The sequence below is a fragment of the Amphibalanus amphitrite genome, unplaced genomic scaffold (genome assembly GCF_019059575.1).
Source record: "Amphibalanus amphitrite isolate SeventyFive unplaced genomic scaffold, NRLGWU_Aamphi_draft 000658F_arrow, whole genome shotgun sequence".
Classification (NCBI taxonomy): Eukaryota; Metazoa; Arthropoda; class Thecostraca; order Balanomorpha; family Balanidae; genus Amphibalanus; species Amphibalanus amphitrite.
In genome coordinates, this window is record NW_024882152.1 from 147,240 (window position 1) to 173,800 (window position 26,561).

The 26,561-nt window shown below is 50.8% G+C and overlaps 1 protein-coding gene across 1 annotated transcript in view; it reads left to right on the forward strand.

The window, feature by feature from the left end:
• The window catches only part of LOC122364135 (neurobeachin-like), a 141,784-nt gene that overhangs the window by 4,331 nt on the left and 110,892 nt on the right, over window positions 1-26,561 (forward strand). Inside the window, exons 3-7 of the mRNA XM_043334244.1 lie at window positions 14,583-14,687; window positions 15,922-16,048; window positions 19,633-19,733; window positions 23,861-23,956; window positions 26,261-26,509. Of these exons, the coding sequence (XP_043190179.1) occupies window positions 14,583-14,687; window positions 15,922-16,048; window positions 19,633-19,733; window positions 23,861-23,956; window positions 26,261-26,509 (678 nt within the window). The remainder of the gene's footprint in view (window positions 1-14,582; window positions 14,688-15,921; window positions 16,049-19,632; window positions 19,734-23,860; window positions 23,957-26,260; window positions 26,510-26,561) is intronic.

A 26,561-nucleotide genomic window follows, 5' to 3' on the forward strand; every position in this document is an offset into this window, starting at 1 on the left:
TTGATCATATATGAAGTCATGTATGGTATATGGGGCCATTCCGACCCGTTTTAGTGGTAAAAACAGGGAGTTGATTTTTCCCCCATTGACTTATAATGGGGAGGTCGCGAAATTGACCTGACCTTTGGTCACCGATATCAAAATTCCGAGATATACAAATTGCACATACTGGTACCCTAACTAAACCCTGAAGAGAAGAAATTGATCGGTCAAAAACTCTAGCTCTGGCGTGATTGCAAACTTTTCTGAGGTAGCGTCACCAAACCGCCTCTGGTGACCTGACCTGAGGTCAGATCAACTCAAAATTTTTCAGACATGTTGCGTAGAAGCCTTTTAGGAAAAGTCAGAAAATTTGAGCTTCCTAGCTCAACGCGTTTGGGAGATATAACCAAAAAACCTCAGCTCCTGAGGCCCCCCCGCCAGGAATAGGGTTAAAGGTGTATCGGAAATGGATTTACATCAAATTTACATGAGGCTGGTTACAAGTAGGGAAATGCGTGCGATATGGTATAGGCAGGCCTGACAAGTTTTCATGCTGTTAATATTGTCTTTGCATGTGGTTAAGTGTATCGGACTAAATTGAAGTTTAAATAGATACACAATATTATTCAATTTTTGTGACTCATACGGACACCATCACGCAAGAAGTGTGTGCAATATTAGAATAGTTCCACGCCTCTGTCATTTGAACGTCGTCTGCTCCTGGCCAGATAAAATATCCTTTGGTGCCCTGGTGGTGAATCAAATGGGACATTTCCTCTCGGAATCTGTCGACGCTCGACTCTTTAGATGGTCCCGAGAATAATGAAATCGGCTCAACTGTCGCCCCGCCAGTGACTGCGCTTCCATTAGTGGCAGGGAAGGCAAAGCGGTGGTGTGATTTGACTCTCAAAACTACTGCTCAAGCGTTCTCCGTGATGGTATGCAATTAATGATGTAACTTCGGAGTGAGTGGTTGGTGGTAGCCTCGTATGCTCACTCGAATAATCGTTTGGTTGTTATTCCAATCTAAAGGCTGCGTAGAAAAAATCTTTCTACAGGTGGGTGGGCACTGGGCATACATTTCTCCTCGCAGTAGCCTTGCTGGCGACTACCTATATTGTCGTAATTCGGTACTGTAGTTCGACCGTTCCCAGCAAGAACATCCTAGGCGGCAAATTTTCGAAATTGAGATTTTTTTATACCATTCGACTCAGCTCGTCGAGCTGAGTCGAATGGTATTAAGATGTCAGTTTCGAAAATTTGCCACTTAGGATGTTCTTGCTGGAAACTGTCGGTATGTAAGGTACAGTTCAGGATAGGACAGGTTAGTGCTTCCTCTCGTTAGTTCCTTGTTCGCACTCCGATTCTCTGTTTGGCTGTTGCTGGCCGTGCGCTCCCAATTTTCAGTTGCCCTTACTATGCGGCTCCTTGTCCACACATATATTATTGTAATGTGACTCGTACCTAGGTTTCCGAGAAGCGAAGTGTTGGCTGTGCGCATGTCTTTGGTGTATGACTAGGTGCTGCTTCATTCGCTCCTTCATTCGGTGAGCTTTTATAGACAGTGCATTACCTAGGTACTTTGCCGATGCTGACGAATTGTTCTTTTTTGGGTTGTCTGGATGAAGAAGTGAAGTGATAGGTGAGATTCTGCTAGCTGGGAATCCATTGGCTGTTTACGAACGTTACTGCATCAATCCAGTGAATTGGGGCGCCCTGCATATTCACGTTGGATGTCCCAAAATTATCAACACTCCACTGCTACAACACTCCAAGCGATGCTGTTCTGGACGCACAACTATCAAAGAACCACTTACTATTCATCAATGAATGGGCGAAGGTGGCTCTGGAGACGGGTCGCTGCCAGAAGTGGTCTGATAGCTGGAGGACCCTCACCAGAGTGTCGCGTGCGCTCTCAGAATGGTAGTTCCACAGGCCAAGTCGTAAGCAAAATACCTTTCAGGAACGGGCTGCGCTGGCAACATGTGTGGTGCTTTTGATGAAACGCGTTTTAATTAAAGTGTCCGGCTCTTCATTAAGTGCATTTTTATTTACACCCTGAGCGTTGAGCAGGCTAAAATGCATTACCTATCTCCAAAGATGCCAACGCTGGAAGTTTTCTTTTCTCAGCATCCATTTGCGAAAGTCTGGGGTACCGCCATTGGCGGTACCTACGCCAAGGATGACCATGATGCCTGGTTAAAAATTTTACGCTACTCTGGCCTTGGACAAGCACGTCTTCACCGAATTGCGACTTAATTTCGCGCTACTATATATTGCTCCAGAATGTTATGTCGTGTCCCACGTCAAGCCATAATATTGTCGCTGATATTTTTCCAGAAAAAGACTGCATGCCTCTGAGAAGATGCAGTAGATGCAGTAGATGCTGTCATGCAGTAGTGGTGACTGCAGACATATGCTTATTTTAATGTTTATATCTTTACATAGTTTTTCAAACATACTTAGACGTTCAAAGTCAGCGAGTTGTCATCTGGCTGCATACATATTTCGTATGAACTGCTCTGTTCATGTTGGTTGAGACACAATGTTTCCGATTTGGTCACTCGATGCCATAGGCGTAGGAACGTTTTCGAAAGTGGGGGGGCCAGGTTCACAGAGGTCCAAAACCTAACCTACCCCCAAAATCCAATTTCTCCTCGGATTTCGGCCACTTTGTTTTCGCAAACATGCTCAGAGATAAAAAAAAAATCGAGACAAAAACAAAAACAAAATTGGTTAAAATTTCAGGGAGACTCCCGTCCATAAACTCAAACTGATGGACGCGTTCCCCTGTCCTCCGCAGCCGTTGGCACCCATGCAAATTCCAGAGGCATCCAGCAACTTTTTCATTACGAGCAAGCGTGAAAAGTGCAAAGCGAGTCTTTTCAATATACCTATAAAAATCAGCATGAACGGCCCAGCTAGGCTCAACCAGACCTATAACGTTTTTAGAGGTTTTATATCAGCTCAGCGACCACTGCAACTGGGCTGATTGAATATCAGAGGCCGGTGTGGGACTTTTAGAGGTCGGGCTGGGCCCTCAGAGGCCAGTTTAACCCTCGACGGCCCGGACCTATAGGTTTTCTACATACGCGCCGGCCGAGGGGGCGGGGGCGGGTACGACCCCCTCGCCGTTTCGCCCCAGGTGGAGCTAGCAAGTCGCGGAAAAACGAGCGTCGAGCGTGTGCGCCGTTACAAGACGCAGAGATCGATACCCGATTTTAAGGTCCTAGGTCAACCGGTGACCTCTGAGGTCAGGTCAAGTGCCTCAAGGCACGGTTCCGTTTTTTAATGAATAACTTCGCAAAAAAAAAACGGCCGCAGAGCCGCGATTTTGCCAGCATCGTGTTCGCCTCTCTCAGGCGCGTCGAATGATATATACTTTTTGTTTGGGTGAGGTAAACTGAGGATGTTGACCTCGGGTCACGGTCAGATCAGCGCCCCCCAGGTCACGACATTGGTCGATTGAGGTCATGTCGCATATCATTCGATTCGGCAGGTCTTCCTGAGTCCATTGATGGCGTTCCCGACTCGCTAGCTCAATTTGATCGGTAGTTATTGACGTCAAACTAATATGACCCTTATAACTTCATAAATGACGTCGCGCAAGGTCAACATTGCAAAAGTGACGCATCGAACCTTGCAAGGAAAGCATGAAATCACGATTCGGTGTGCTTGAGATAGTTGGAGATCGTTTTCGGCGCCAGAAAAAGTTTTCAGTTTATCCCCATTGACTTATACCTAATGGTGAGGTCACGAAAATGACCTGACCTCATATGAGTTGTGAGACTCCTAATGGATACTACTATGGACGTCAAACCCCTTGAGACCCCACTTTTTTGCGATAATTTTTAAATGCGTCAACTCTCGTTGATAATATTCTGGCAATGTGTGTTTCAGAACCTGCCGAAACTTTTATTACTAAGGTATTTTGACGCCAAACGATTATGAAAGGTATTTCTCATTCACTCGTAATGTTAAATTTCACGGAACGAATATGCTGTTTGGGTAGAGGCTACGCGCTCATGGGGCGGAGCCACGTAATGACGTCAGCGCTAAGCTCCGCCCTGCCCCTCCGGCGCTCCTTGCTCGGCGACCGGTCACTCGCGTCTCTCGCTCCATTCAGGCTTGATGGTGGGCGGTAGCTGGTAGCGGTAGCGGGCGCTGGTAGATGGCATTTAGAGCAGATGGCGCTGGTGGCGGGGCACGAGTGTGGCCGAGCGCAAGCCTCTGCCCGGGCCTGAATTGACCTTAGCATTACGAGTGAATGAGAAGTACCTTCCATAATAGTTTGGCGTCAAAATACCTTAGTAATAAAAGTTTCGGCAGGTTCTGAAACATACATTGCCAGAATATTGTCAACGAAAGTGGACGCATTTAAAAATTATCGCAAAAAAGTGGGGTCTCAAAGGGTTTGACGTTCATAGTAGGTCCTCCAAAGTCCAAGGTTCATTTCCCTGTAAAATCTCCTCTGGCAGTGAGGGCGTTGCGAAGTTGCGACATCTGAAGACCGTGCAGAGGTTCACTTATGACCTCATGGGTCAGTGACCTGATCTGACCCGAAAATGCGGTTGGTGCCAAAAGATTTGGCTTGATTCAAAGGTCAGCTATGCAAAGCTTCAGCTCTCTATCGCCGGCGTGTTCGGAGCTATCCCGAAAAAAAAACTATGGAGGGGCGGCACCCCCCCCCCCATCGGCCGGCGAGGGTTAAGGCCCTCAGAGACCAGTACAGGGCCTGCAAAGGGCAGGATGAGACCTTTAGATGCCGACTTGGGCCATCAGAGGCTAATATGGGTCCTTACAGGCCAGCATGGGCCCTCAGAGGTCAGTGTGGGACCCTAAAATGCCGGCATGGGCCGGGCCGGTGTAGGACCCCAGAGGCCAGCAGAAGGCCCTCAAAAACCCAGATGGGTTTCAGAGGCCAGCATCGGGTCTTCAGAATCCAGTGCAAGGCCCTCAGAGGCCAATGCGGGTCCTTACAGGCCAGCATGGGCCCTTAGAGGTCAGTGTGGGGCCGTAACAGACCGCCATGGGCGGGACCAGGAACCTGGAGACCAGCGGAGGGCCCTCATAGGCCAAGGTAGGCCCTCAGAGGCCGATGCGGACCCTTAGAGACCGGCATAGGATCTTCAGAATCCAGTGCGGGTCCCTCAGAGCCCAGAGGTCAATGTGGGACCCTAAAATACCGGCATGGACCGGTGTTGGACCCCTGAGACCAGCAGAAGACCCTCAAAAACCAAGATGGGCCTCAGAGACCGGCATCAGGTCTTCAGAATCCCGTGCAAGGCCCTCATAGGCTAATGTGGGTCCTTACAGGCCAGCATGGGCCCTTAGAGGTCAGTGTGGGGCCCTAAAAGACCGGCATGGGCCGGCGTTGGACCCCTAAGGCCAAGATGGACCCTCAGAGGCCGATGCGGACCCTTAGAGGCCGGCATCGGGTCTTCAGAATTCAGTGCGGGACCCTCAGATGCACCTAAAGGTTAGTCTTGGGACCCCAGAGACAGAAATGAGGCCACCAGAGGCCGGTGTGAGGCCCTCAGACGCCGGCTGGGCCCTTGAGGCCGGTTTAGGGGCCCTCAAATGAGGTCAATGTGGGTTCTCAGCGGTCAATGTGGGCGCTTGACCGCCACTGAAGGGCCCTCCGAGATCAGTATAGGACCCTCAAAGACTGGTTTGGGAGCTGTTAATAGCTAGCGTGGGATTCTTGAGCCTCGTGACAATCGAATAAGGGCCAGAGCCCCAAACGCCCATGGGGGCCCATTGGTTGTTTGGGGGGCCAAATGATATGATGGCCCCCTGATTAGCCTTTGGAGGGGGGAAGGGCATGGCCCTGATCCCCCCTCTGCGACCGCCACTGCACTGAAAGTGGAAGGGGAGGGGCAGATACAGACATTGCTGGCCCCCAGCCTGTTTGAGCCGAGGCGGGGGCACAGTCACCCTGGCCCCTAGCTAGTACGCCTTTGACGAACTATGCCGACCCCAAGCAGATCCGGTCAAGCGTTGGTCGTTTGTATACGCATTCTCCTGCACCGTGCTGGTATTGTCTTATACCTTTTCAGTGTTCGCTGTCCCGCGCCTCGTATTCAACAAAATTTTGTCACAAGGACCCACAGTCTTGTCTCTGATATGGCAATGGAGGAAGGAAATTGCGGTCAATAACGCTGTAGAAACAAAAAGGGAATCTTCAAGGGCAAGCTGAATAGTTGTCAAGTTGCCGGGTGGTAGGTAGGTACAGACAGACACTTTAGTCAGCAAAAAGTGGGGGGGCCAGTTAACATTGCTGGCCCCCCCACCTCCGAAAGTGGGGGGGCCATGGCCCCCCCGGCCCCCCCTGTTCCTACGCCTATGCTCGATGCGGTCGTTTTCTAAGTCGTAGGTATGATACATTTTGTGATTGCATTTTGTGCCTTTGTTTACAGTAATCGACATTGTAAACTGAGCATAACTATAGTCTCCCCAAGACGTTACTTAGCACATCTAGCTACCATACTGGGCGGCGAGGCGTCACAACCAGCCCAGTTTTGTCGAGTTTTGGGCGTACTCCTATCTGGACAGCAAACGAGATTAGCTGCATTAGTAGCTGAAGTTGGGGACGCGGCAGATCTCTGGACACCCATTGGCCGAGTTTGTGGGAAATTATTGCCACGAATGGTCCATGGTGTACCGCTGTAACGTGTTTCTGCGCCGTGACTCACGACTGAGGTGCATCGCGGTGGCGTCGGTCAGATGCTCTGATTCAGAGAATTCAAACGTTGCTTTTGATGACTTACCTACTTGCACTGGAGCCACAATGCCTCAAGAGCATAATATAGTGTTCGTGATTATGCTTTTTTGCTGGATTTGGCTCTACAGTGTACAGTGTACCTTTTACTCGTCAATGCGTTGAAATATGTAAGATGATGTAAAGAAGTATGATAAACTTGTGACATGATAATATGGTTTGTTAGTTGTAACTATTATAACCACAATAACTATGTCATCCTAGCAATTAGCATTACGGTTAAACCATGCCGGAAATTCGTCACATTTAACCTCACCCAGCATCTATGAGGCCGCTGCAAATTAAATTCCCATCTAAGTGTGTCTGAGCCGGGCTGCCGCCGACTGGAGCGGGTTAGTTTGGGGTCGTGCCGTACCGCAGTAGCCCGGGCTTACCGCACGGACGACAGAAACCCAATTACTGGAGACGCCTGAAGCCGCGCCGAAGACGGGTGTGCGGCGACCTCGCGACATTTCGGCGGCAGCTGGGTCACTATCGGGATCGACGGAACGGGCGGTCCGGTCATGGTGTCTGTAATGTAGGTGTGTGTGTGGGGTGGGGAGGGGGTGGGGGATGTTCATTTGGCGGCTTTGGTGAAGTGTAGTCAAAAGGTCATTTGTGCTTTGTCATTTGTTGTTTCGTGTCAATTGTGAATATGGTTCAGATTTTTTTTAGATTGTGTGCGGCTAATGATTACATAAGACATGTCGCTGGTGTGGTTCAGGTTGACAATTGGCGATCTAGTGTTTTGTTTTTTAGCTGTCAGCTAAGCGCTCCTGGAAAGGATATTTCGTGACAATTGAGTTGCCACCAATTTTATCGTCGTTTTTGTACAAGTTCAAACGCTTCTGGAATAGCCTGTCGTGCAAGTGCCATTTCTTTTTTAGCTTACGACATCCACAAGTTTTTCTTTTCTTACCTGCCTATTTTATGGGATTTTTGGACGCTTATTGTTTATCAGGTCGCTATCAGAGCGATCCAGGACACACCTCCCTCGCTTCACCGAGGTAGTCGATCCTAATCGCCAGCCCAGCGGCCGCTAATCTAGGACCCGGGGCAGGCGATTGTCACGACGTCTGTCCTTCCATCACTATCACTTTCTGAGATCTTATCCAGGGCAGCTTAGTGATACGGTGCTCTATGTATGATGAAACATAGCCCAGTGGCGGTGTGGGCGGGCGCATGGAAAACAGGCAGCCGCGCTGAATGCGGAGATACTCGGACACTGTTTTACGGCACTCCACTAGCGGCTAGTAGCGGCTTCCTTGGTTTCTTGGTTTCATTCTTGGTTTCCATGGAAACACAAGCGTAGTGCATTGTGAGCGTCCCAGTTTGTTGACATTTCCATGGAAACCCAAAAAGCCTGTAACGTGTCGTGAAACAGGGCCTCGGTGCCAACTGCCAGTCGTCCTCTCTTCTCGTCGCTCGGAAACAACAGTCAGGTATGTTTGCTGAGGTGAGGCTTTTTGTCCGGGCCGCTGAGGCCCTGTGGACACTGTCACATAGCCGGGCAAACAATCTGAGCTTCATCTGCAATAACGGATTCACCAATCCTCACTAACATGAACCTGTGTTGACATAGGATTAGGCAGGATCTCAAGGTGCCTTTCATCCTCTCTCACCCCATTCTCTCTCCATTTCCCTGTTTTCCATTCCTCCCAACATCTCCCTAGCATGTCCCTGGAGATGCTCGTGCTGCTGACTGGACTGGGTCTACCAAATCTGCTTCCGCCTGCAATCCGTATTTGGTGTTGCTCCCTCATTTCTCTTCTCCGTCGTGAGTCGTGAGTCGTGAGTCGTGAGTCGTTACTACACCGTGACTCCGCCGTAGCTCCGCCATGGCCCCCGTGGCTCCTCTGGGATCCTCTGGGATCCTATCTCCGGTCCCGCGCGGCGAGTTATGTCGGCTTCGGCTCCGACTCGGCTTCGCTCTGGCCCACTTTGTAGGCGGGCGGCGGCCGTGCGTCGTATTCGACGGCTTTATTTGCCTCCGGTCGGGAGAATCGACGCTGCCGACTTTTGATCGACGCCCGGGCGCCTGTTTGTCTCGGCTCCGGCTGTAAACGGGCGGACGGAGAGCGTCGAGTTTAGCGTGACTGCCTTCCAGATCATCGTTATCGCCACCTACCCACCCTGACGGGTGAATTCATGCTGGTGAAGCTTGTTTATCTGGTGAATTTAATTACACCGGTGTCCGGTGATGCTATCGGTGTCGCCCGTCAGTCTCGAGTTCTGAGACCGGGGTGGCTGGATCTTGGACGGACCGTGTTCGATTAGAGTGGTCCGTTTCGCCGGGCTATCTGTCTCATACCTTGAGAGGAAGTTCCAACCGTTACTGGGACAGGGTGGGAGCGGAGCCCGTCTGCCTGTAGGGTGGGTAATGGGTGCATACTGCATACCTACGGCTGCAGCGGGCTGACGCGGTACGGCCGTAAGTCAGTAGCAAACTGTCGGCTTTACTGCTCGTCTGAGCATCAGACGGACGGCCGGTTTAGGAGCGCTGCATCGCCCCCATCGCGCTCCCAGGGGTGCGGGCAGACGGCGGGCCCTGCGCCGTCTGGAGCGGTGCATACCGCGGTCGGAGCTGTCCACATTAGGGCGGGTCATCCGAGAACTTTTTTTCGAGGACACATAATGAAGACCGAAATTCCTACGGAGCATGTCACAAGAAGACTATGTGAATTTTTTCAATTTTTTTGGTTGAGGTTGCGGGTCGCCGCAGCCAATTAATCAACCGGGTTTTTCGCTACATTTTCACTGCACGCGAGTTTTGAGCACAAATATCATATGATTAATTATTTTCAAATATATACCTCGAAACTTCAGCTATTCCTCAACCTATTCTGCAAGTCTGTTGGCTGTATCTCTTTAACTGTGGCCATGGTGCCATGCTCTCTGTATCGGTTTTCCGCAACTCGATCGCAGCGCCATCTCTTGAGAGGACTGTTAACCTTGCGTCGGCCGAGACAATATGCATTCTGCTGATGCGATCTTAGGACGCTGATGAAAAAAACGTAAGGCACAGGAGCGTATATAGCGTGAAAGCTGTCAATTGCAATTAAAGTAGCCATGAAATGTACATATTGGGGGTTCACCTGACTTTAGCACAGCCATTATGCGCCAAGTGCGATAGTGTCCGCTGGACCATTAGTCATTTGATTCTGCGCTGAGACTTCAGCAGCATTATTTTCAGTTTTGGCTTCGATTATTTCCTTGCATGTAAATTTAACCTTTCTTTTGAAATGCAAACCTAGTGTTAGAACTGAACAGTAGCAGCTCAATTGCAGAATAACTAAGTACTAAGTTAGCCTCGTCAACTTAGCCCGGCTTCATCTGACAACAGACTGAGGATGAGTTGCGAGGTATCCTGCTGATCGGCGATCCGCGTATCATATCACTGCCCGAGTCGCGCGTTCTCATCGGACCATCAGATCCTATTTTGATGACCTATTGGGGCTGGGCCATCGCAACAAGCAGTGGAGCATCGAGCTTTGAGGGAAACTGACCTCATAATAACCGCGGTAGTAGCTGCTAAGTGGTCGCCGACGCAATTTGTGATCCCAATCATGTGACATTGTTGCAGTTAGTGGAAAGGAGCCTCCATGTCGAAACGGAACTAATGCCGCGTGGTGGTCCCCTCGGTGACACTTCACATTCTGTTCTCGGATAGGCAAGTGATTTCAAAGGAAATGCCCTTCTGCATTTTACGTGCTAAGGATGCGTCGTTTATCATGATAAATAGGATAGCCTTGCTGGATCATCGGCTATGACGAGCCTGTTGGACGAGCATATTGCTTCAGTAAATGAGCCCGGTAGTCAATGCTTATTCTATTTTACACCAAAATCAGACAAGGGCCAAACTATTAAACAAGTTTACAAGACTTGTGGAAAAGCCACTGGACTAAAGCTGCGCCGATCAGTGGACCATTTACCAAGAGTGCCTGTGCATCGAGCAGGAACCGTTCGTGCCGTTTCGGGCAACGCCATGCAGTCCAGATCAGAGAACACTTCTGAACAGCCCGGAAGCAGGCGTCACGCTCTTGACAAATCCTGAGGTAGCTGTTACTTGTCAGTAAGGAAGCTTGAGCCCTTGAATTTGGTAAAATGGCTTACGTTGGCAGCTTGCAAGTTACGTATTCCGTCGCGATCGCCCATCATACAACATATATTGACCAGCTTCGAACTATCACCGAGTTTAATGTTGTTCACTATGCCCCAATGTGGTCCGAAATTACGGAGTAAACATTGCAGAGACGGATTACTCCAAAGCATCCAGCTATTGCGAGACCTCTCAGCTCACCGGTCTGTGTTATTCGCTCAGTGATCGACAGGAATAAGTACCGGGCTCACTAAAGGAAACTTTTTTGGGCTGTACTGGCCGATACAGACAGCCAGCAAACAGTGCATACACTGCGATGCTTGCTGAACTAAGGAATGGTGATGAAAAGACTCGAGACACTTATGGCAAAAAAGTATAGGAAGCGAATGAGGCAGGAGACATAAAGATATGCGATTCTATCAGCATTTTGCAATAAACAAGTCATGCACTACATGCAGCTCATAGATCGGTCCAAAGAACGCGTTACAGAGTCACCAATAGCAATCTCGCTGGAAGAGGGTGACCTTCGACCCGCTGCTTAACAAATTAACTTCGATCCGGTGCATACCCATACTCACTACTTAGGCAGTGGAGCGAGCCGTCCGGTTCCTAACTTAGGCAGCATACGTTGCTGTTATTAAGAGAGCACGGTTACATCACGTGTGCCATCAGGACGCAATGCAACGCTCTCATGCCGGCGTTTGAATCAATTATCGTGTGATTTTCTGTCCTAGGACGGTTAGGTGGCTGGCTACATTGCATTCAAAAATGAACATACGGTTTGGACTGATGTTATCTGTCTGCAAAACTTAATTTAACTGATAAACATATAGGTATCAAAGTGAAGCATCTCGCTGTTTTCTTGGCGAAATCACTATAGGTATAGCGTCCGGAGCAATTTATGATTCCTGAAGTATTTCGGATCGAATGGGTACAACTCACCTAGTGTCAAATAAGGAACACCAGACACCTAGGAACACCAAAGAACACCATATACCCGACGTGGCAGCGGCTGCGTCAGCTTTTAACGGTCGGAAAGCCGTCAAAATCAATGTTATGCCAAACTCGCTCAATAGATGGCGCTGGTTTCGTTGCGCTCAGAGCGCCGATGCTAATCGCTATTCTGAGCACGATTCTGCCACTGGGGTTTCCAAACTTTGTGAAGAGGTGGGGGTAAGCATGTAGAACTAGGAAAGTGGTAAATATAGTACCTTTCTCGAATTTTTCCCACTACATTTTGCAAACAACGAGAAAAATTAGCAAAAGTGGTCTCGAAAAACCGTTGACGGCGCGCCCAGTTCCTTTTCAAAAATTCGCAAAAAATATGTTTTAACCGTTTTATGGATCAGCCCGTAGGAAAATCGCTCTTCACTTGGAAACTTTTTCCATCGACCCGCCCTAGTCCACATGTGGACTTCTTTGACCGACAGACGGAAAATCCACAAACTTCAGTTTTATCACAAATTAATATTCAATCCTATAGTTCCCGAATTTATTAAGACCATTATTCCTAACACAAGACAGCAAAACACAACACGAACTTTACGAAATATTTCAGCTCAAACAATACCATTGGCCAGAACCACATCCTATCACCGATCCTTCGTCCCATCCTCTACAAGCCTCTGGAACACATTGCCCGAACATCTACGCACAAACAATAACTACTTTACCTTTAAAAAACACCTAAAAGAACTGATTACACAACCCCGTCCACCTCTGTATTATTTCCTAGGCACAAAAACAGGCAACATTTTACACACAAAACTACGACTGAATACTTCAAAACTTAATGCTCATCTTTTCTCCATACAACAAGCTAATTCACCCTCTTGCACTTGCGGCTATAATTCTGAGAACACAAAACATTTCCTACTTTCCTGTCCACTTTATCATACTCAGCGAAACATTCTTTACAACACCGTGTCGCCCGTCATCCGCACTGACTTTTCCACTCTCCCTTCCTCCAAACAACTCGACATCCTTATCCACGGTACAGACCTGAGTCGTGAGGAGGGCCGTGTGGTTGCCACCGCTGTCCAATCCTTCATCATCCATACCCATCGCTTATAAAATACAACATCCCAGTCCCAATCCTCACCACTACCGTGGTCGGACGAGTGGGCGCGGTGCGGGGCAGCCTTGCAGTGCCGCCGGGGTCGTGGAGCGTTACCGGGCTTGGGCGGTCCGGTCGATCGACGATCACTTTGACATGTTTTGCAACATAAATGTTTTTATTCCGTTCTTCTTGTTTCATTGTGTTTCATCATTATTATTGTTGCTAAATACGTTAAGTACTTCTCGTTTAGCAAGCGGCGCCATGATTTAAGTGCGTAGCACTTTTGCGCCAATTGCATACTTTATTTGTTATATTCATATGTTTGTTATTGAATAAATGGTCTCTCTCTCTCTCTCTCTCTCTCTCTCTCTCTCTCTCTCTCTCTCTCTCTCTCTCTCTCTCTCTCTCTCTCTCTCTCTCTCTCTCTCTCTCTCTCTCTCTCTCTCTCTCTCTCTCTCTCTCTCTCTCTCTCTCTCTCTCTCTCTCTCTCTCTCTCTCTCTCTCTCTCTCTCTCTCTCTCATGTCACCAGTTATGGTCGAGTGGTGTCGTTAAAGGCGATCGCTTGCTGTCGCAGTCGGCTATATTTGTGACGTGGTGTGAGTTCATGACTTGTGGAGGCTAACTATTTTCAGCGACGTAAAAAAGTGGATGCACGTAACTGCCAAAGTGTAGTTTATACTTTTTTTGTGGCAAATATATGTGGCACGTTCAGCATTACCGTAACGAGTGATTGGCTTGTCACAACGTTGCTTTGGAATCCCCGGCACCAGCCGATGTTTTCAATAGTGGACCGCAATAGATATTTGGAAGCACACGCTATTTTGTAGTTGACTGAAAGGAACAGTCAGTGATACCACCTTTCACCTGACGCACCTGACTGACGGGGTGTAGTCATGTGTCGTTCTTCATGCCATACATCAGTCATTACCTAACAATACCGCCATGACCGAGCTTCTGAGTTCTGATTCAGTTTCTGACTCCTATCCGGTGGACATTCCCTTGCTTTACTGCACCAGCAAACCACCACCAGCCACTTCATTCCAGTTTCTTTGGGGAGGAATCGATTCATATCCGCGTAGTTGGCCAATGGCCATTCTGTCAAATGGTTTTATTTATATGCCAACGCATTTCCATCAGTTTGAGGATGTTTGAGCATGGCTTTGGCTTCTATCTATCGAAAAAATATGTTCTCTTTTTCTTCCTTTGGTTTAGGGTGGAAAATTATGCGGGCTTATCTAGGCTCGGAATTGTCTGCTAGCGAGAATCCCAGCTTTGAAATAGATCCTCTTCACAACGTTCAATGCCTCGAATATTATCATTCAGAATTTCTAGTGGTGGTAGTCAGGAAACCAAACAAATTATAACCGTGAATAGAAATCCGCCGACGGAGCGAAGACGGAACTCTGTCATTTAAGTAGTTTATTTGAAAAGTTAAATACGTGTTGTCGGCGGACGCTATAAATGGCACATTCATCTCCATTCTCCTATGCATTAAATATTTGAAAGATAAAAGCTCTTTTTGGAAGAAGTTTCAGAAGTAATATTATATTTTGGACAAATCTTTTCTAAGCTCTCATGCGCTGAACAAACTGCACACCTGTTTCATGAGCCATTCCTCCCGCACGTTACTTTCCCCTCTTGCTCCGTGCCGCTCCTGACTCGCACACCGTTTATTCTACAGCTGGTCGGCGGTGAGTTCGACATGGAGCTCAACTTTGTGGTGCAGGACGCCAACAACATCCTGCACATGCTGGAGGTGATGGACCACTGCTCCGTCAAGCTGCAGGTAAGGACTGACGGCTGGGGTGTCAGCTGGGGAAGAGGGGTGCTGAAGTGAACGGGAGCTTTGTGGGAGCGATCGATGGATAATCCAGGGCCTCGTTCGTTTGATTTGTTTTACTTCATCTCAATTTCACTGACGGAATGTTTTTACTTTTTAATGGTGATTCGCTTAGCATGCTTTTATAGATCGTGAAGTTTCATCGTATTCAGTTATTTAGTTGACCAAACGAATCACCCAAGTTCATGGTGTTTTAATTTTTTTGGCAATTGAAATGATATCCTCAGTTGACAGTTACCGTGTAATGTTTGACATAGCACATCTGGCTGACACGCTTGATAACACATTACCTACTTTTTTTCTGCGCACATTTTAACTCAAAGTTACCTGCAACTTTCTAAAAATGTTCTTTATAGTCCAGGGGCGTGCCCATAAAGATCTTCTTGCGTCCTGATAATTTAATGACCTTCATTCGCCGCTGACGGGATGTGCCGGGAATTATAGATCTTCCCCGTCAGTGGTTTGATGGTTGTACTTCAGCTGATCGAACCGGGCTCTCCCGATCAGCTAAATACCCCGTCGCTTTAACCATTGGAGAAAGTAAACTGACGGGCGAAATTTCCTCTTTGTTTTTTTCTCAGCCGTTATCTTCGGATTAATTATCGTTTTATACGACATTGTTTTTACGCTCCTAAATCAAACCGACGTCAAACGATGTTTGTCGTCGTTTTGAAGTTTTATTATTGATTTTGCGTCACTCAGGCAAATGAAGCCTTATTTTGCAAATAAAGATCTTAACGGTGCCTGACAAAATACGCGAGGTTACGAATGCAACGATCTGTTATTATTTTATTATTATTCTGTTTTACCCGTTAGTAACACAGAAGTGGCCCCATGACCCAGCTGCTGACCTCACACACCGGACTAGCACCTTGTAGGGTCGGCTTTGTCCAGAACACTCCTCCCTAGACGCCCATTCAGGCCTCTCTCTGTGTGTGAGGGAAATTCTAAAGGTGAGCAGCGCCGAGATGACATTTAACCGCTCTCCGAACTTCAGCGCCGGTGAAACATTGCCGTCGGGGGCACCCGGCCGTACCGTTTCGGTGCACCTCCCGCTCCGTCCACCAGCTCGAAGCGTGACCAGGTGCGCGCCGTGGGCCCGTTTTAAACCAACGGCTCCCGCCGGAGCCGTCGACTGCCGACCGGCTCCCCCTGACCGTCTGCCGGTGATCCCCGGCAGGCCGAACTCTGGAGTGTGTTCACCTGTATCCTGCGCAAGTCGATGCGCAACATGCAGGCCTGCGTGGAGGTGGGCCTGATCGAGCACGTGCTGCGCCGACTCCCCAAGGCCGACACGGTCGTGGCAGGTAAATTTGCACCGTCTCTACCTCCGTCTCTACCTCCGTTTCTGTCTCTGTCTCTGTCTCTGTCTATGTCTCTGTCTTTGTCTCTTTCTCTATCTCTATCTCTATCTCTATCTCTGTATCTCTGTATCTCTGTATCTCCGTATCTCTGTATCTCTCTCTCTCGCTCTCGCTCTCGCTCTCGCTCTCGCTCTCGCTCTCTCTCTCTCTCTCTCTCTCTCTCTCTCTCTCTCTCTCTCTCTCTCTCTCTCTCTCTCTCCCTCCCTCTCCCTCTCCCTCTCCTCCCTCCAGCTATGCTGCTCGTCCCACGCCGGGTATCACCGATAGCGCGCACACGTCACATGCCACACACATGTACCGGACCCACGGCACGCGCCACGTGGCACCACGGCTCCGGCCGGCCACTCTCCTCCGGGGCGGGGCGGGCAGATATCGACCTGCCCTCGCTGTAATCGCCGCACGCGCCCGACGGGGGACTCCCTGAGCCAGCGATGACCGCTTATTTTGCTGCTCTCCGCACTGGACGGTGTTTTTCGAGTAGGTTCGGCCCAAAAAGCTCTGGTGGTCCAGTGAGCGATTTGTGGCGCGTTCTGCCAGCGGCGGCCGGTGGGTCTGTTGTTTTTGTGCCTCGGGCGGTTGGGGTCAGATAGCGGACGGCTGGCGGCGATGGGGCGTGGCGATGTCGCTGGGCGGGCGAGGCGGATATGGGGACATCCGGTGCCGTCGTTCCACTCGATTCACCATATTCACTCGTTCCGTTCCGTCTCATTCCAGCTCGTCCAGTTAAATGTAATCTCATCGAACCCCGCTCAGACTGGGTCCAATTCGTTCCGGCCCAATTCAGTTTAGATCGGAGTTCAGTTAAAATCAGTTCAGCTAGTCCTATGACCCAGACTAGCAGAGTTAAATTCAGTTGCACCCATCTTAGCCTAGGTATCGATTTCTTCGTTCACCCTAAGGTGACTAGTCCACGCAAAACTATCTTCAATCAAGCGCGCTGGCGACAGCAATTGCCAAAACCTAACCAATACAAGTCAGTTCACCCAATCCAGTCCAATGTGGACTAACCCGCCCCACCCCACTCTATCCTATCCAGCATATTTCGGGTTAGAGCGGTCGGCACGCTGGAGCCGTGGTGGTGGCAGAGCTGTCAGATATTACGCCTGAGGCTCTCCAAACGAGCGGAGACCCATCTCGTAAACCGACCCGGCTGGCGCCTATGGCACGATGCTATCCGAACTGCGGTGAGATATTCACCATTTGAGTGAAATACGGAATCTGCAGGTGATGGACCGCGCGCCGCGCGCCCGCGCAGCTTCCGTATCGGTCGGTGGCGTTCTCGGTACCCGCGATGGGGCCATCGAAACGGTAATGGATTCGGTCACGGCGCACGATTCGGTCGTGCACGGCGCTGGGTTCAATCGGAGGCCATCGGGTGCCGACGACCTGTGGTGGCTTGCGCATTGCGCAGTGCTGCCGGGTAGTCGCTGGTTGTGGTGCCAGGTGGTGTATGTCGAGATGGATGAAACATAACATTCTTAGTTTCGTTGCATTGTTTTATGTTGTTGACCGAGGTCTCTGAAAAAAAACGATCGATATTTTCTAGGAAACTTAGCTAATTTGCGATAGCTGATTTTTGTTACAGCCAACACTAATCTGCGGATGTGTTCACCAACCAGCCTTCTTCCTTTTGGGCTCATCCCGGCTAACGTTTCTCGATATGCTATTTATTCTCTTACCCATTCCTTATTTCTCTTTCTTCGCATCACCCCTCCTCTCTGATTCCCATCTATATTACTATTTGAGGAGGGTGCGTCTGTCCGTTACCGAGGTCCCGACTTGGTGGTGCTTTGCGTGGACTGCAGGCCAGACCGTTGCACCTAGCCCGGTGAAATTTGCACAACTTATAGATCAAGGATGCGCGACGTGCCTTTGAGGGGTCTCAGCTCGATCGGGTCGATAGGGAGCGCGTGGTGCGTGCTCAAAAAGTGCAAATTCGCGTCATAGACTTTACATGTATAAATCGGCGTGCGAAATCGGGCGAAAACGGCTAATTTTGGCCGACACGGGTCCAGTTCCCGGGCAATATCTTGGTGACCAGGGGTCCGACCGGCACGTGGAAAACAGCATCGTGTACAGAATTGAAGGGGCTATTGAATGGTGTGCAATGCAGAGGATAGCACGCGCCACGTGCACCGGAGAGGGCACTTTTATTTGAAAAATTGCGGTTTTTGAGGGATTTTGGAATTAATTTTATTTTTAGGTGACCGTTAAACAGAGCGAGTTGGAACAACGCCTGTTGGCAAGAGAAATGTACCGCCTATCATATAAAAATTGTGAAAAGCTGATTGATCCAAATCAAGGTGGTACGAATCACGGGAGAAAATGGTGTTTGTCGATGATGTGCCACTTTATTAATTACACGGGTTTTGCTGCATAACCTGATACGTTTGGCAATTGAAAATGGCACCGTTGGAAAGAGCATTCAATTCTGTCCAAGATTCACTCTTCATGTTTGCATGATGAGCAACAGTATTCTTAAAAATGTAAATGTTCCAAACCATTACATTGTCATTTTTAGCGAAATTCAGCGATGGCCCTCAAAAGACTTCACGCCAGTTTTCGAATCATTCTTAAGTAGAACGCATGATAATACGACACGGGCACCTCGATGCGATGTATCTTTTTTTATTACAAAATGCTTGGCCGTCAAAAAGCAATCGAACGAAATGGATACCAGCCAAATCGACACAGACCAACCCAATACCCACGGGTCAAAAATAACCCTTCTTCGCGTTGCGGAGCATGCGGGCAACCCTAGTTATCACTATTTCCATCATCCTCTCACTCTCCGCTATCTGCGTCCCTCGCTTGTCATTCTGGGGTAAGTGTTTGAACAGCGCCACCGCAGGCTCGCCGCGAGAGCCCCTCCCGTTGTATCCCTCCCTCCCTCGAGAGCGGCGTACCAACACTGCCCCGTGCCTGCGGGCACCCGAAGAAAGGCGGCTCGCCGGCTCGGCGGCGGAGAATGCCAGCATGCTTGCGTGCGGCCGCCGGGCTTGGAGAGCGTGTCGCTGCCACCCATTAGGGACATTGTAGGCGAGACGGCCAGCCACAGGACGGAGGGGATGTATCTGGCACACTATGACGAACCATGGGGTCCCTCGGGTGGTATGTTAACCGGTGACTGCAGAGTTGAGATATCACAATGGATGGTATCAGGGTGGTAAATCTGGAATGGTGTGGGTTTCGCTCTCGACTGTCATGTCATCTCGCTAGATTGAGTTTCCGGTGGCTGTGAACTACAGTGGTGGGAGGGCGGTGCGGCCGACCTTTGCTAGATATGCTCCAGAATTGAGTTGCGCAGGCCTATGGAGACCAGTGGGCGTGCTTGTTAATGCGTCGGATGTTGTGAATACGTAGGCGAAAAGGTCACATGCTTGGGGCTCCTAAGGTGATGTGTCATGCATCATCGCTTACACAAACGAGCTTTTCATTCAGGTCACTTAACATTGTTATGGAAAATTTCGACACCATGACCACGTAACATGATCCCGGTGACCTGACCTGACCTGCGTGTTCCGCAGATCTGCTGGTGGAGCTGCTGGGCACACTGGCCACCTACAACGTAACGGTCAGCCAGCTGAAGCTGCTGGTGGGCAGTATGAAGGCGGATGGAGACGGCTGGGTAAGGACTTTTGCTCTTACAGCGTGCACACTACCCTTTGACCATGCCTGCAGTGCTGTGAACGTTTGTGACCCGACTCACTGTGGTATGGTGAGCCTGAGCTTGGAAGGTACTGCAGGTCTGCACCGGGATGGATTTGACAGTCTACTGCAACTAATGGCTAACTGCGAGCTGGAATGGAACTGCCGCTCGCGGCGCAGCTAGGCTTCCAGGAATTTCTGTAATCGAATCATGACATCCTTACGGCGGCTAATGGCCATTACTTACCATTATCAGAGATGAACGTGCCTGGGTCCGAATTGCACGCAGATTACGTGCCTGAAGTTGGTACGCTTGTGTAACGTACCTCATGTTTTCTGAAAAGGTGGTGGTTCGTATGGCGTCTTCAACATTGTAGGGATTGCAGCTATTTTATTATCATTTTATGCAGTCTTTTCGTGTAGGTAAACATAACCAGATTTTATCACGATATTATGTTGTTTTTGTTTCTCAAATCGGAGTGAATTCCACATAATATTGCCCTCCCTCGCCTCTTGGGTCAACATCTTATCGTTTTTCTCGGCACGTTACGTACCCGGCACGTGGTGCCAATGTCAAATTCCTCACCCTGGTGGCCACACGGAGTGGTGTGTCCCGGCCCAGCCAACAGCTGCCGCCTTCGGACCCATAGCCGTTACCAAACCGCCCCTACGCTGCGGGAACAGCGACAGCGGGCGCACGCTGATACCTACGCTAAGATTGGCACCGAACGCTGGACACCGGGAGCACGCGGGCTCGACGACGGTAGCGGCGGTGACATCTTCGATGGCTCGATCGTCTGCCGGTTCTGCAGCGGGGGAGCGGGCTGGGTGTCGACTGCCGATTGATGAGCCGTTTTCAGAGAGCGGCCGCCGTGAAGCGATCGCCCAACGAGAAGTGCTGAACGTAACGCCCTTCAGCGCGCATCCCGAATGGAAGCGTTCAGCGAGAACTTCGCTCAGTGGGCGGAGGGTAGCGGCGGGGGCGTGCGTTGATGACCGGGGTCTCCGCGTTATGGACGCCGAACGGGTGTGTTATGACTACGCTTTCGGAGACCGGAGGAGAGGAGATTGGGAGGCGCCCAGCGCAGAAGGAGTGTGATTTATGTGTTCGGAGAGATGGTATCAGCGTGGAGTTCAAATAAGCGGCGGCCAAGAAACGGGCTGGAGTAGCCTGATAAGCATAATGCACGCATACATCATTTGACCTACACCGGAATCCATATTTCCCCTCGCTGAGCTGTGTTTAATACGAAACCAACATCACACCAAAAATTTCGCTCCGTTCTCGGAATATTGATGCCTCACCATAACATAAAGTAACAATAATAGCCACATCGTAACAGCGCGCCATATGATAACGCATCATTTTCCCGTTTTATCGGCGCTAACGGCCGCGCGAAGCGATTACAAGACATCGAGCTGCTAAATCCGGCCGGCGATGTTCATAATTTCGGCCGCGCCTCTGATATATCTCTGTGTGGCTGGTCATAAGTTTAGCGTCGGCTGGGTCACTCGGCGCCGTCGCTCAGCGTTATGGGCATAGAATAGAGCACTGGAGCGCAGCCGGCGCCGGCGGGTCAGCCGGCATCCGGCGCCGGGCGCGGCCCCTGACCTGGTCAGCGCCCCAGCTGTGGCCGGCGGCCGGACGGTGGCGTCGAGTGGCCGCCGGCGCTTCGTCACCCCTAATGACCTCGTTTGTCACTGGAGACGTGCCACCGGCGCCGTGTCGCCTCCGCTACCGGGAGGCCGCGGGGAGACCGGGATACGGCGGGGATTCAGCGGAAGGCAGGAAACGCGGCGCGGGAGCGCAGGAGGAGAAACTGCTCTGGAGCACGGAGACAAGGAGCACGCGAGGAACGCAGCTTGGAGAGCACGACAGGGAACACTGCTCTGGGGCACGGAGGACAAGGAGCACTCAAGGAACACAGATTGGAGAGCACAGGAGGAGACACTGTGACTGCTCTGGAGCACGGAGAACACGACATGGAGCCTGCAAGGAAATGCAGCTTGAAAAGCACGGCAGAGGAAAGAAGATGGTAGAGGACGGATGAGGCAGAGAAAGGAAGCACTGTACTCTGGAACGAGTGGAATTGACAGACAGTTAGAGATAGTTAGAATGCTTTGCACGGACGTGCGGCGTGTAGCGGCTTATTTGAGTAAGAGTTGAAGCATGAGCTGGGGCTTCATCCTGGGATGGCGTCTGTCCATTTTGGGGCTGGCGCTCCGAAAATCCCCATAGCGCTACGTTGGGAGAGAAGTTTATGCCAACTTTCATGCTGAAGTGTACAAAGTTGTGTGGAGAATAGTGCTTGGTCTGCATCTATGGCTAGGGCGGCGTTATTTTGGGGTATTTGGGGAGAAAGGTTGGGCGAATATGCCACACCATGAATAATGCCATACATTGCTATGGAAGTTCTGCAGTGAAACCGAGTCGTCAGGCGCCGTGCGAAAGAGCTCTGGATAAACATTTTTGAGTGATCAGGATCTCCGGAATATGCAGCATGATCATTGATCACGAACTTCGTAACTCGTAAACGCTGCGACACGCTTGCATTTATAGTAATTCTCATCTTAACTTGTTACTTTTCTATTGGCCATCTAATTCAACAGCACCCGTCGGTCAGCTAGTGCTGGTCCTCTAGTGTCGACTGCCGGTCCGCTGATGTGGGTCTGTCGTCACCATGCCGTGTTTTCGCCCGTGACGATCGTGAGTCACGGGGTCTAACCGTGACGGGGAGGGGGGGGGGGGAGCGGAGTCTAGGGGCGCTGCTGTGTGGGTATGTGTGCATTGTGCAAACCATGGCGGCAGGCTGCCGCCGAACTGGCCCTGAGATCCGGCTGATTATGGTTTTGGAGGTTTGCATTTTGCAGGCCGGCTGTGCCGTTATGCTGTGCTTGTCGCTCGTATCACTGTTTTAGCCTGGGCATCGTGATAGTGTCCCTACTTACCGTGGTTTATGACAGACATGTGGATGGATTTACTCAAGTATTTATACTGGGGAGGGTTTCACAATTATTGTAGACGCCTGCTTTGTTAGAACTATTATATTTTGCAAGGCATGGAGGCAGGAAACCCGAGGTTCGCTTTGGGGATGTTTCGTGTGATCCTCGAATTCTTTCGCTCTCCCAATAATCGCGGAGAAAACTCAGAGAGTAGATGCCGGCCAGAAGGTCGGTCAGTTCTGAATGCCGTTCCCGACTTAGTCGGCGCCGACACCACCCAGCTGTACGGCCTCTAAGGACACCCACCGCGTTGGACCCGACAGTGGGCCGCCTGCCGACGGCATTAGAGCGGCCGCTTTTCTCACTGCCGGCGTTAGAGCGGCAGCATTACCGCCGCCGTTATTAGGTCTGCTGCTCTGCTGCTGGAGCGCGCAATTGCTCGCTGGTGGCATTAGGGCGGCATATTGCACCATTGCCCTATTGCCCTTCGCTGGCTGAGTCGCTGAGTTGGTGCGGGCCACACTGTTGCTGGGGCTGGGTATCGGGAGTTGATGGTGTCTTTTGTTCATGGTCAATGTCATGGTCATGGCCATGGGTGGCTTTCTGAAATTTGAAATCTATTACGGGCTGTTTCTGTTTTATATCAACCAGTCAGTTTGACATACATGGGAAATGGAATATGGCATCTATAGGCAATGGACATAATGCAATATTTTGTTTTGGTTGTAACGATAAGACGCCTTATTTGGTGATGAACCTACTTATGGCTTGTGTCTGACTCTCGTTATTGGTTATTTTGCCCCAGTATTGTCCCCGGCTCGCCATTCAGGACATGTTTGCCTGAACACTGATCTTTTTGATACCTCTCTGTTTTTGCACATACCGTTTTTACCGCATACTGTTTTTATCACTCCGTAAAGGCTCATTATCAGTCTCATGCATCAATGTTTGCTCATTACTCCTATAACGGGTATGCATGCTGTCTCCCTAAATGCCTCGTCAGTCGTAAACAAGCTCGCCTAAAGCGGATGTTCTTGTTTGTTCTCGATGCGGTACCTAAGTAATATCATCCCCATCATCCCTGTGCTCGCTCGTGTCACTGCTGCGTCAGATACTCTGTACCCGTGCTCGTGCTTACTCTGACCGTGTTTTGTCCCGTTTCAGCCGCGTCACTCGAGTAAACTGCTGTCGGTGCTGCGTCAAATGCCGCAGCGTAACTGCCCAGACACATTCTTCATGTTCCCCGGGAAAACCAACTCGGTAAGTTTCAACCCTGCCCATTTTATCTTCAATAGCGAAACTGTACCTTTCACCAACCCTGACTAGACGAAACCATAGCGACCTTATTCCTCCCTCCATGCTAGCGAGCCGTCTACCGAGCGCACAATCTGTTGACCCACCGGTATCCCGAATGCTGCGCGCGCCTTCGCTCGCCACTTCTCCGGGCCGCCTCTGCAGGGTTACTTTTCTCCAGAGGTTCGCCGCCCCGGTCGATCGACCGCAGTGAGGCTGTTGTGGTGAATATTTCACATCTCCGATCGCCCCCAGACCATGTTACAGTGGGAGCCAATTTGCCGAGCTCCCCCAGCCTCCCATATCCTCCCCTTCCTTTTCCTCCCTCCCCTCCCCTCCCGGTGGACGGTGATGCAGCTGATGCGCGCGCCGGCACCTGGCCGCCGGGACCCGGTTAGTCTGCACGTGCACCAACCACACGTGACACAGTGCTCGCGGGGACAGGCGCAATGGTCGGCAGCCATGTTGGCGGGGCTCCTGCGGCCCCAGGTTCGATACTGAGGGATGTAGCCACTTCACGGAAAGGGGTGAGGCGAGCGAGGGTGGGGTCGGGTGGTGGAAGGGGCGACTGGTGTGGGACTCGGTTTGGAGGTGAAATTTAACGCTCTGTGTGCTTCTCCCGTTGTCGATTATGCAAATTGCGCTGCCGCTTGCACACGTCTGCATAGTAATCGGTAACTTAGCGCTCCGGAAAACATCAACTTTTTGGCGCTAGATTTCGCTTGGAATCCATGAGAAATACGATTTCAAATGCATTGAAGGATATAAATCGCCCGACACCAGCACAAATGTCATCAGTGAGGTATCACGATCTCCAGGCCTGTCCATCTATACAGCATTACAGCATTCTGGGCTGCTCTTTGCCTTCCACCACTCTATCACCATCACAGTCTCCACCAGATCTGCTACATCGCTGTGATGCGTCCACTTCGTCCAGTGCAGACCGCCGATATATGCGCATAAGAAGGCGCCGCCATCGCTGCCGCTTGTCATTCCATCAGTCTGCCCAAGGCCGTATAGTCTGCCCTTCCGTCCGTCCGTCCGTCCGCCTGTCCGTCCATCCGTCCGTCCGTCCGTCCGCCTGTCCGTCCATCCGTCCGTCCGTCCGTCCGTCCGTCTGTCCGTCTGTCCGTCTGTCCGTCTGTCCGTCTGTCCGTCCGTTCGTCCGTCTGTCCGTCTGTCCGTCCGTCCGTCCGTCCGTCCGTCCGTCCGTCCGTCCGTCCGTCTGTCCGTCTGACCGTTTGCTGTCTGTCTGTCCGTCCGTCCGCCCGCCCGCCTGTCCGTCCGCTGTTGTCCCGTCCTCCCGTCCGTCCGTCCACCTGCCCGTCTCTCTCCGTCTGCTGTTGTCCCGTCGCGCCGCGCCGCGCCCGACCCGCACCAGTGGCCCGCTCGCCGTCAAGCCCTGTTTTTCCCCGGGGGACGACAGCCGAGATCGTTGCCAGAGTCGCGAGCCACGGCGACGGGCCGGGTTTGGAAGCTCGGGTGGTGAGAGGGTGACGGTTGGCAGTGGGCGGGGTGGTGGTCGGCCGCTCCGCCGCCGACGCGTAGAAAAGGCCTGTGAAGGAGGAATGAAGGACGGCGAGGCTGTGACTGTGTCAACGATCAGCTACTTACCACTAGTCTCAACATCTTGATACGTCCGCGGCTGGTGTGCAGCAAACAGTGCTCGAAAGCTCAGCCTGTTTGACCGTAAACCGACAAGTTTGCCTTGCATAAATCTCAACGGTGCCTGCGAGTGCATACCTAATGACATATTTTCAAGTAACGGAGTAACAACGAGCTTTTGCATCGCTAGGAAAATATTTGACATGCTCGGCTGTTTTTTTTTTTAACACAAAATTTATACACGCCACTAAAATGCTCTAATAAGCATGTATGACATGACCCGTCTTATGATGGAACGCTTGTGCCTCACCAAACTTGTCCATTCAACAAGCGCTGAGCATGACAGTCGGATTGAGCGATGGGTCGCCATTTGTTACAATGGATGTACGACAAGAACCTGACATTGACATTGAATCGGCCATGTCATAGTTAATATTGACCTCTCATAAGTACTAGTTACGTTCTTACTGTCATTGTGTTGATATCGTGTTGCGAGGCACAGCCATGAGCCAACCATCTAATTGTGTGCGTGATCCCACTTTAGTGCCATGTGACCCCTGGCACATGCCATTATCTGTTTCTGCAAACAGTGACACCGATCTGTGACCTGATACGTGACCCCCTGACCCTCTGACCCCTGACCCCTGACCCCCGCTCTGCCCTCAGGCGATCGTGATCCCCCCGCTGGCCCGCTGGCCGTACGAGAACGGCTGGACGTTCGCCACATGGTTCCGCCTGGACCCCGTCAACTCGGTCAACATCGAGCGAGAAAAGCCCTACCTGTACAGCTTCAAGACCAGCAAGGGCGTCGGCTACTCGGCCCACTTTGTCGGCTCCTGCTTGGTGCTCACCGCTATGAAGATCAAGGGCAAGGGGTTCCAGCACTGCGTCAAATACGAGTTCCAGCCGAGACGGGTATGTGGGCGAGAGAGGGGCGGAGCGGGGAGAGAGGAGAAGAGGGAGGGCG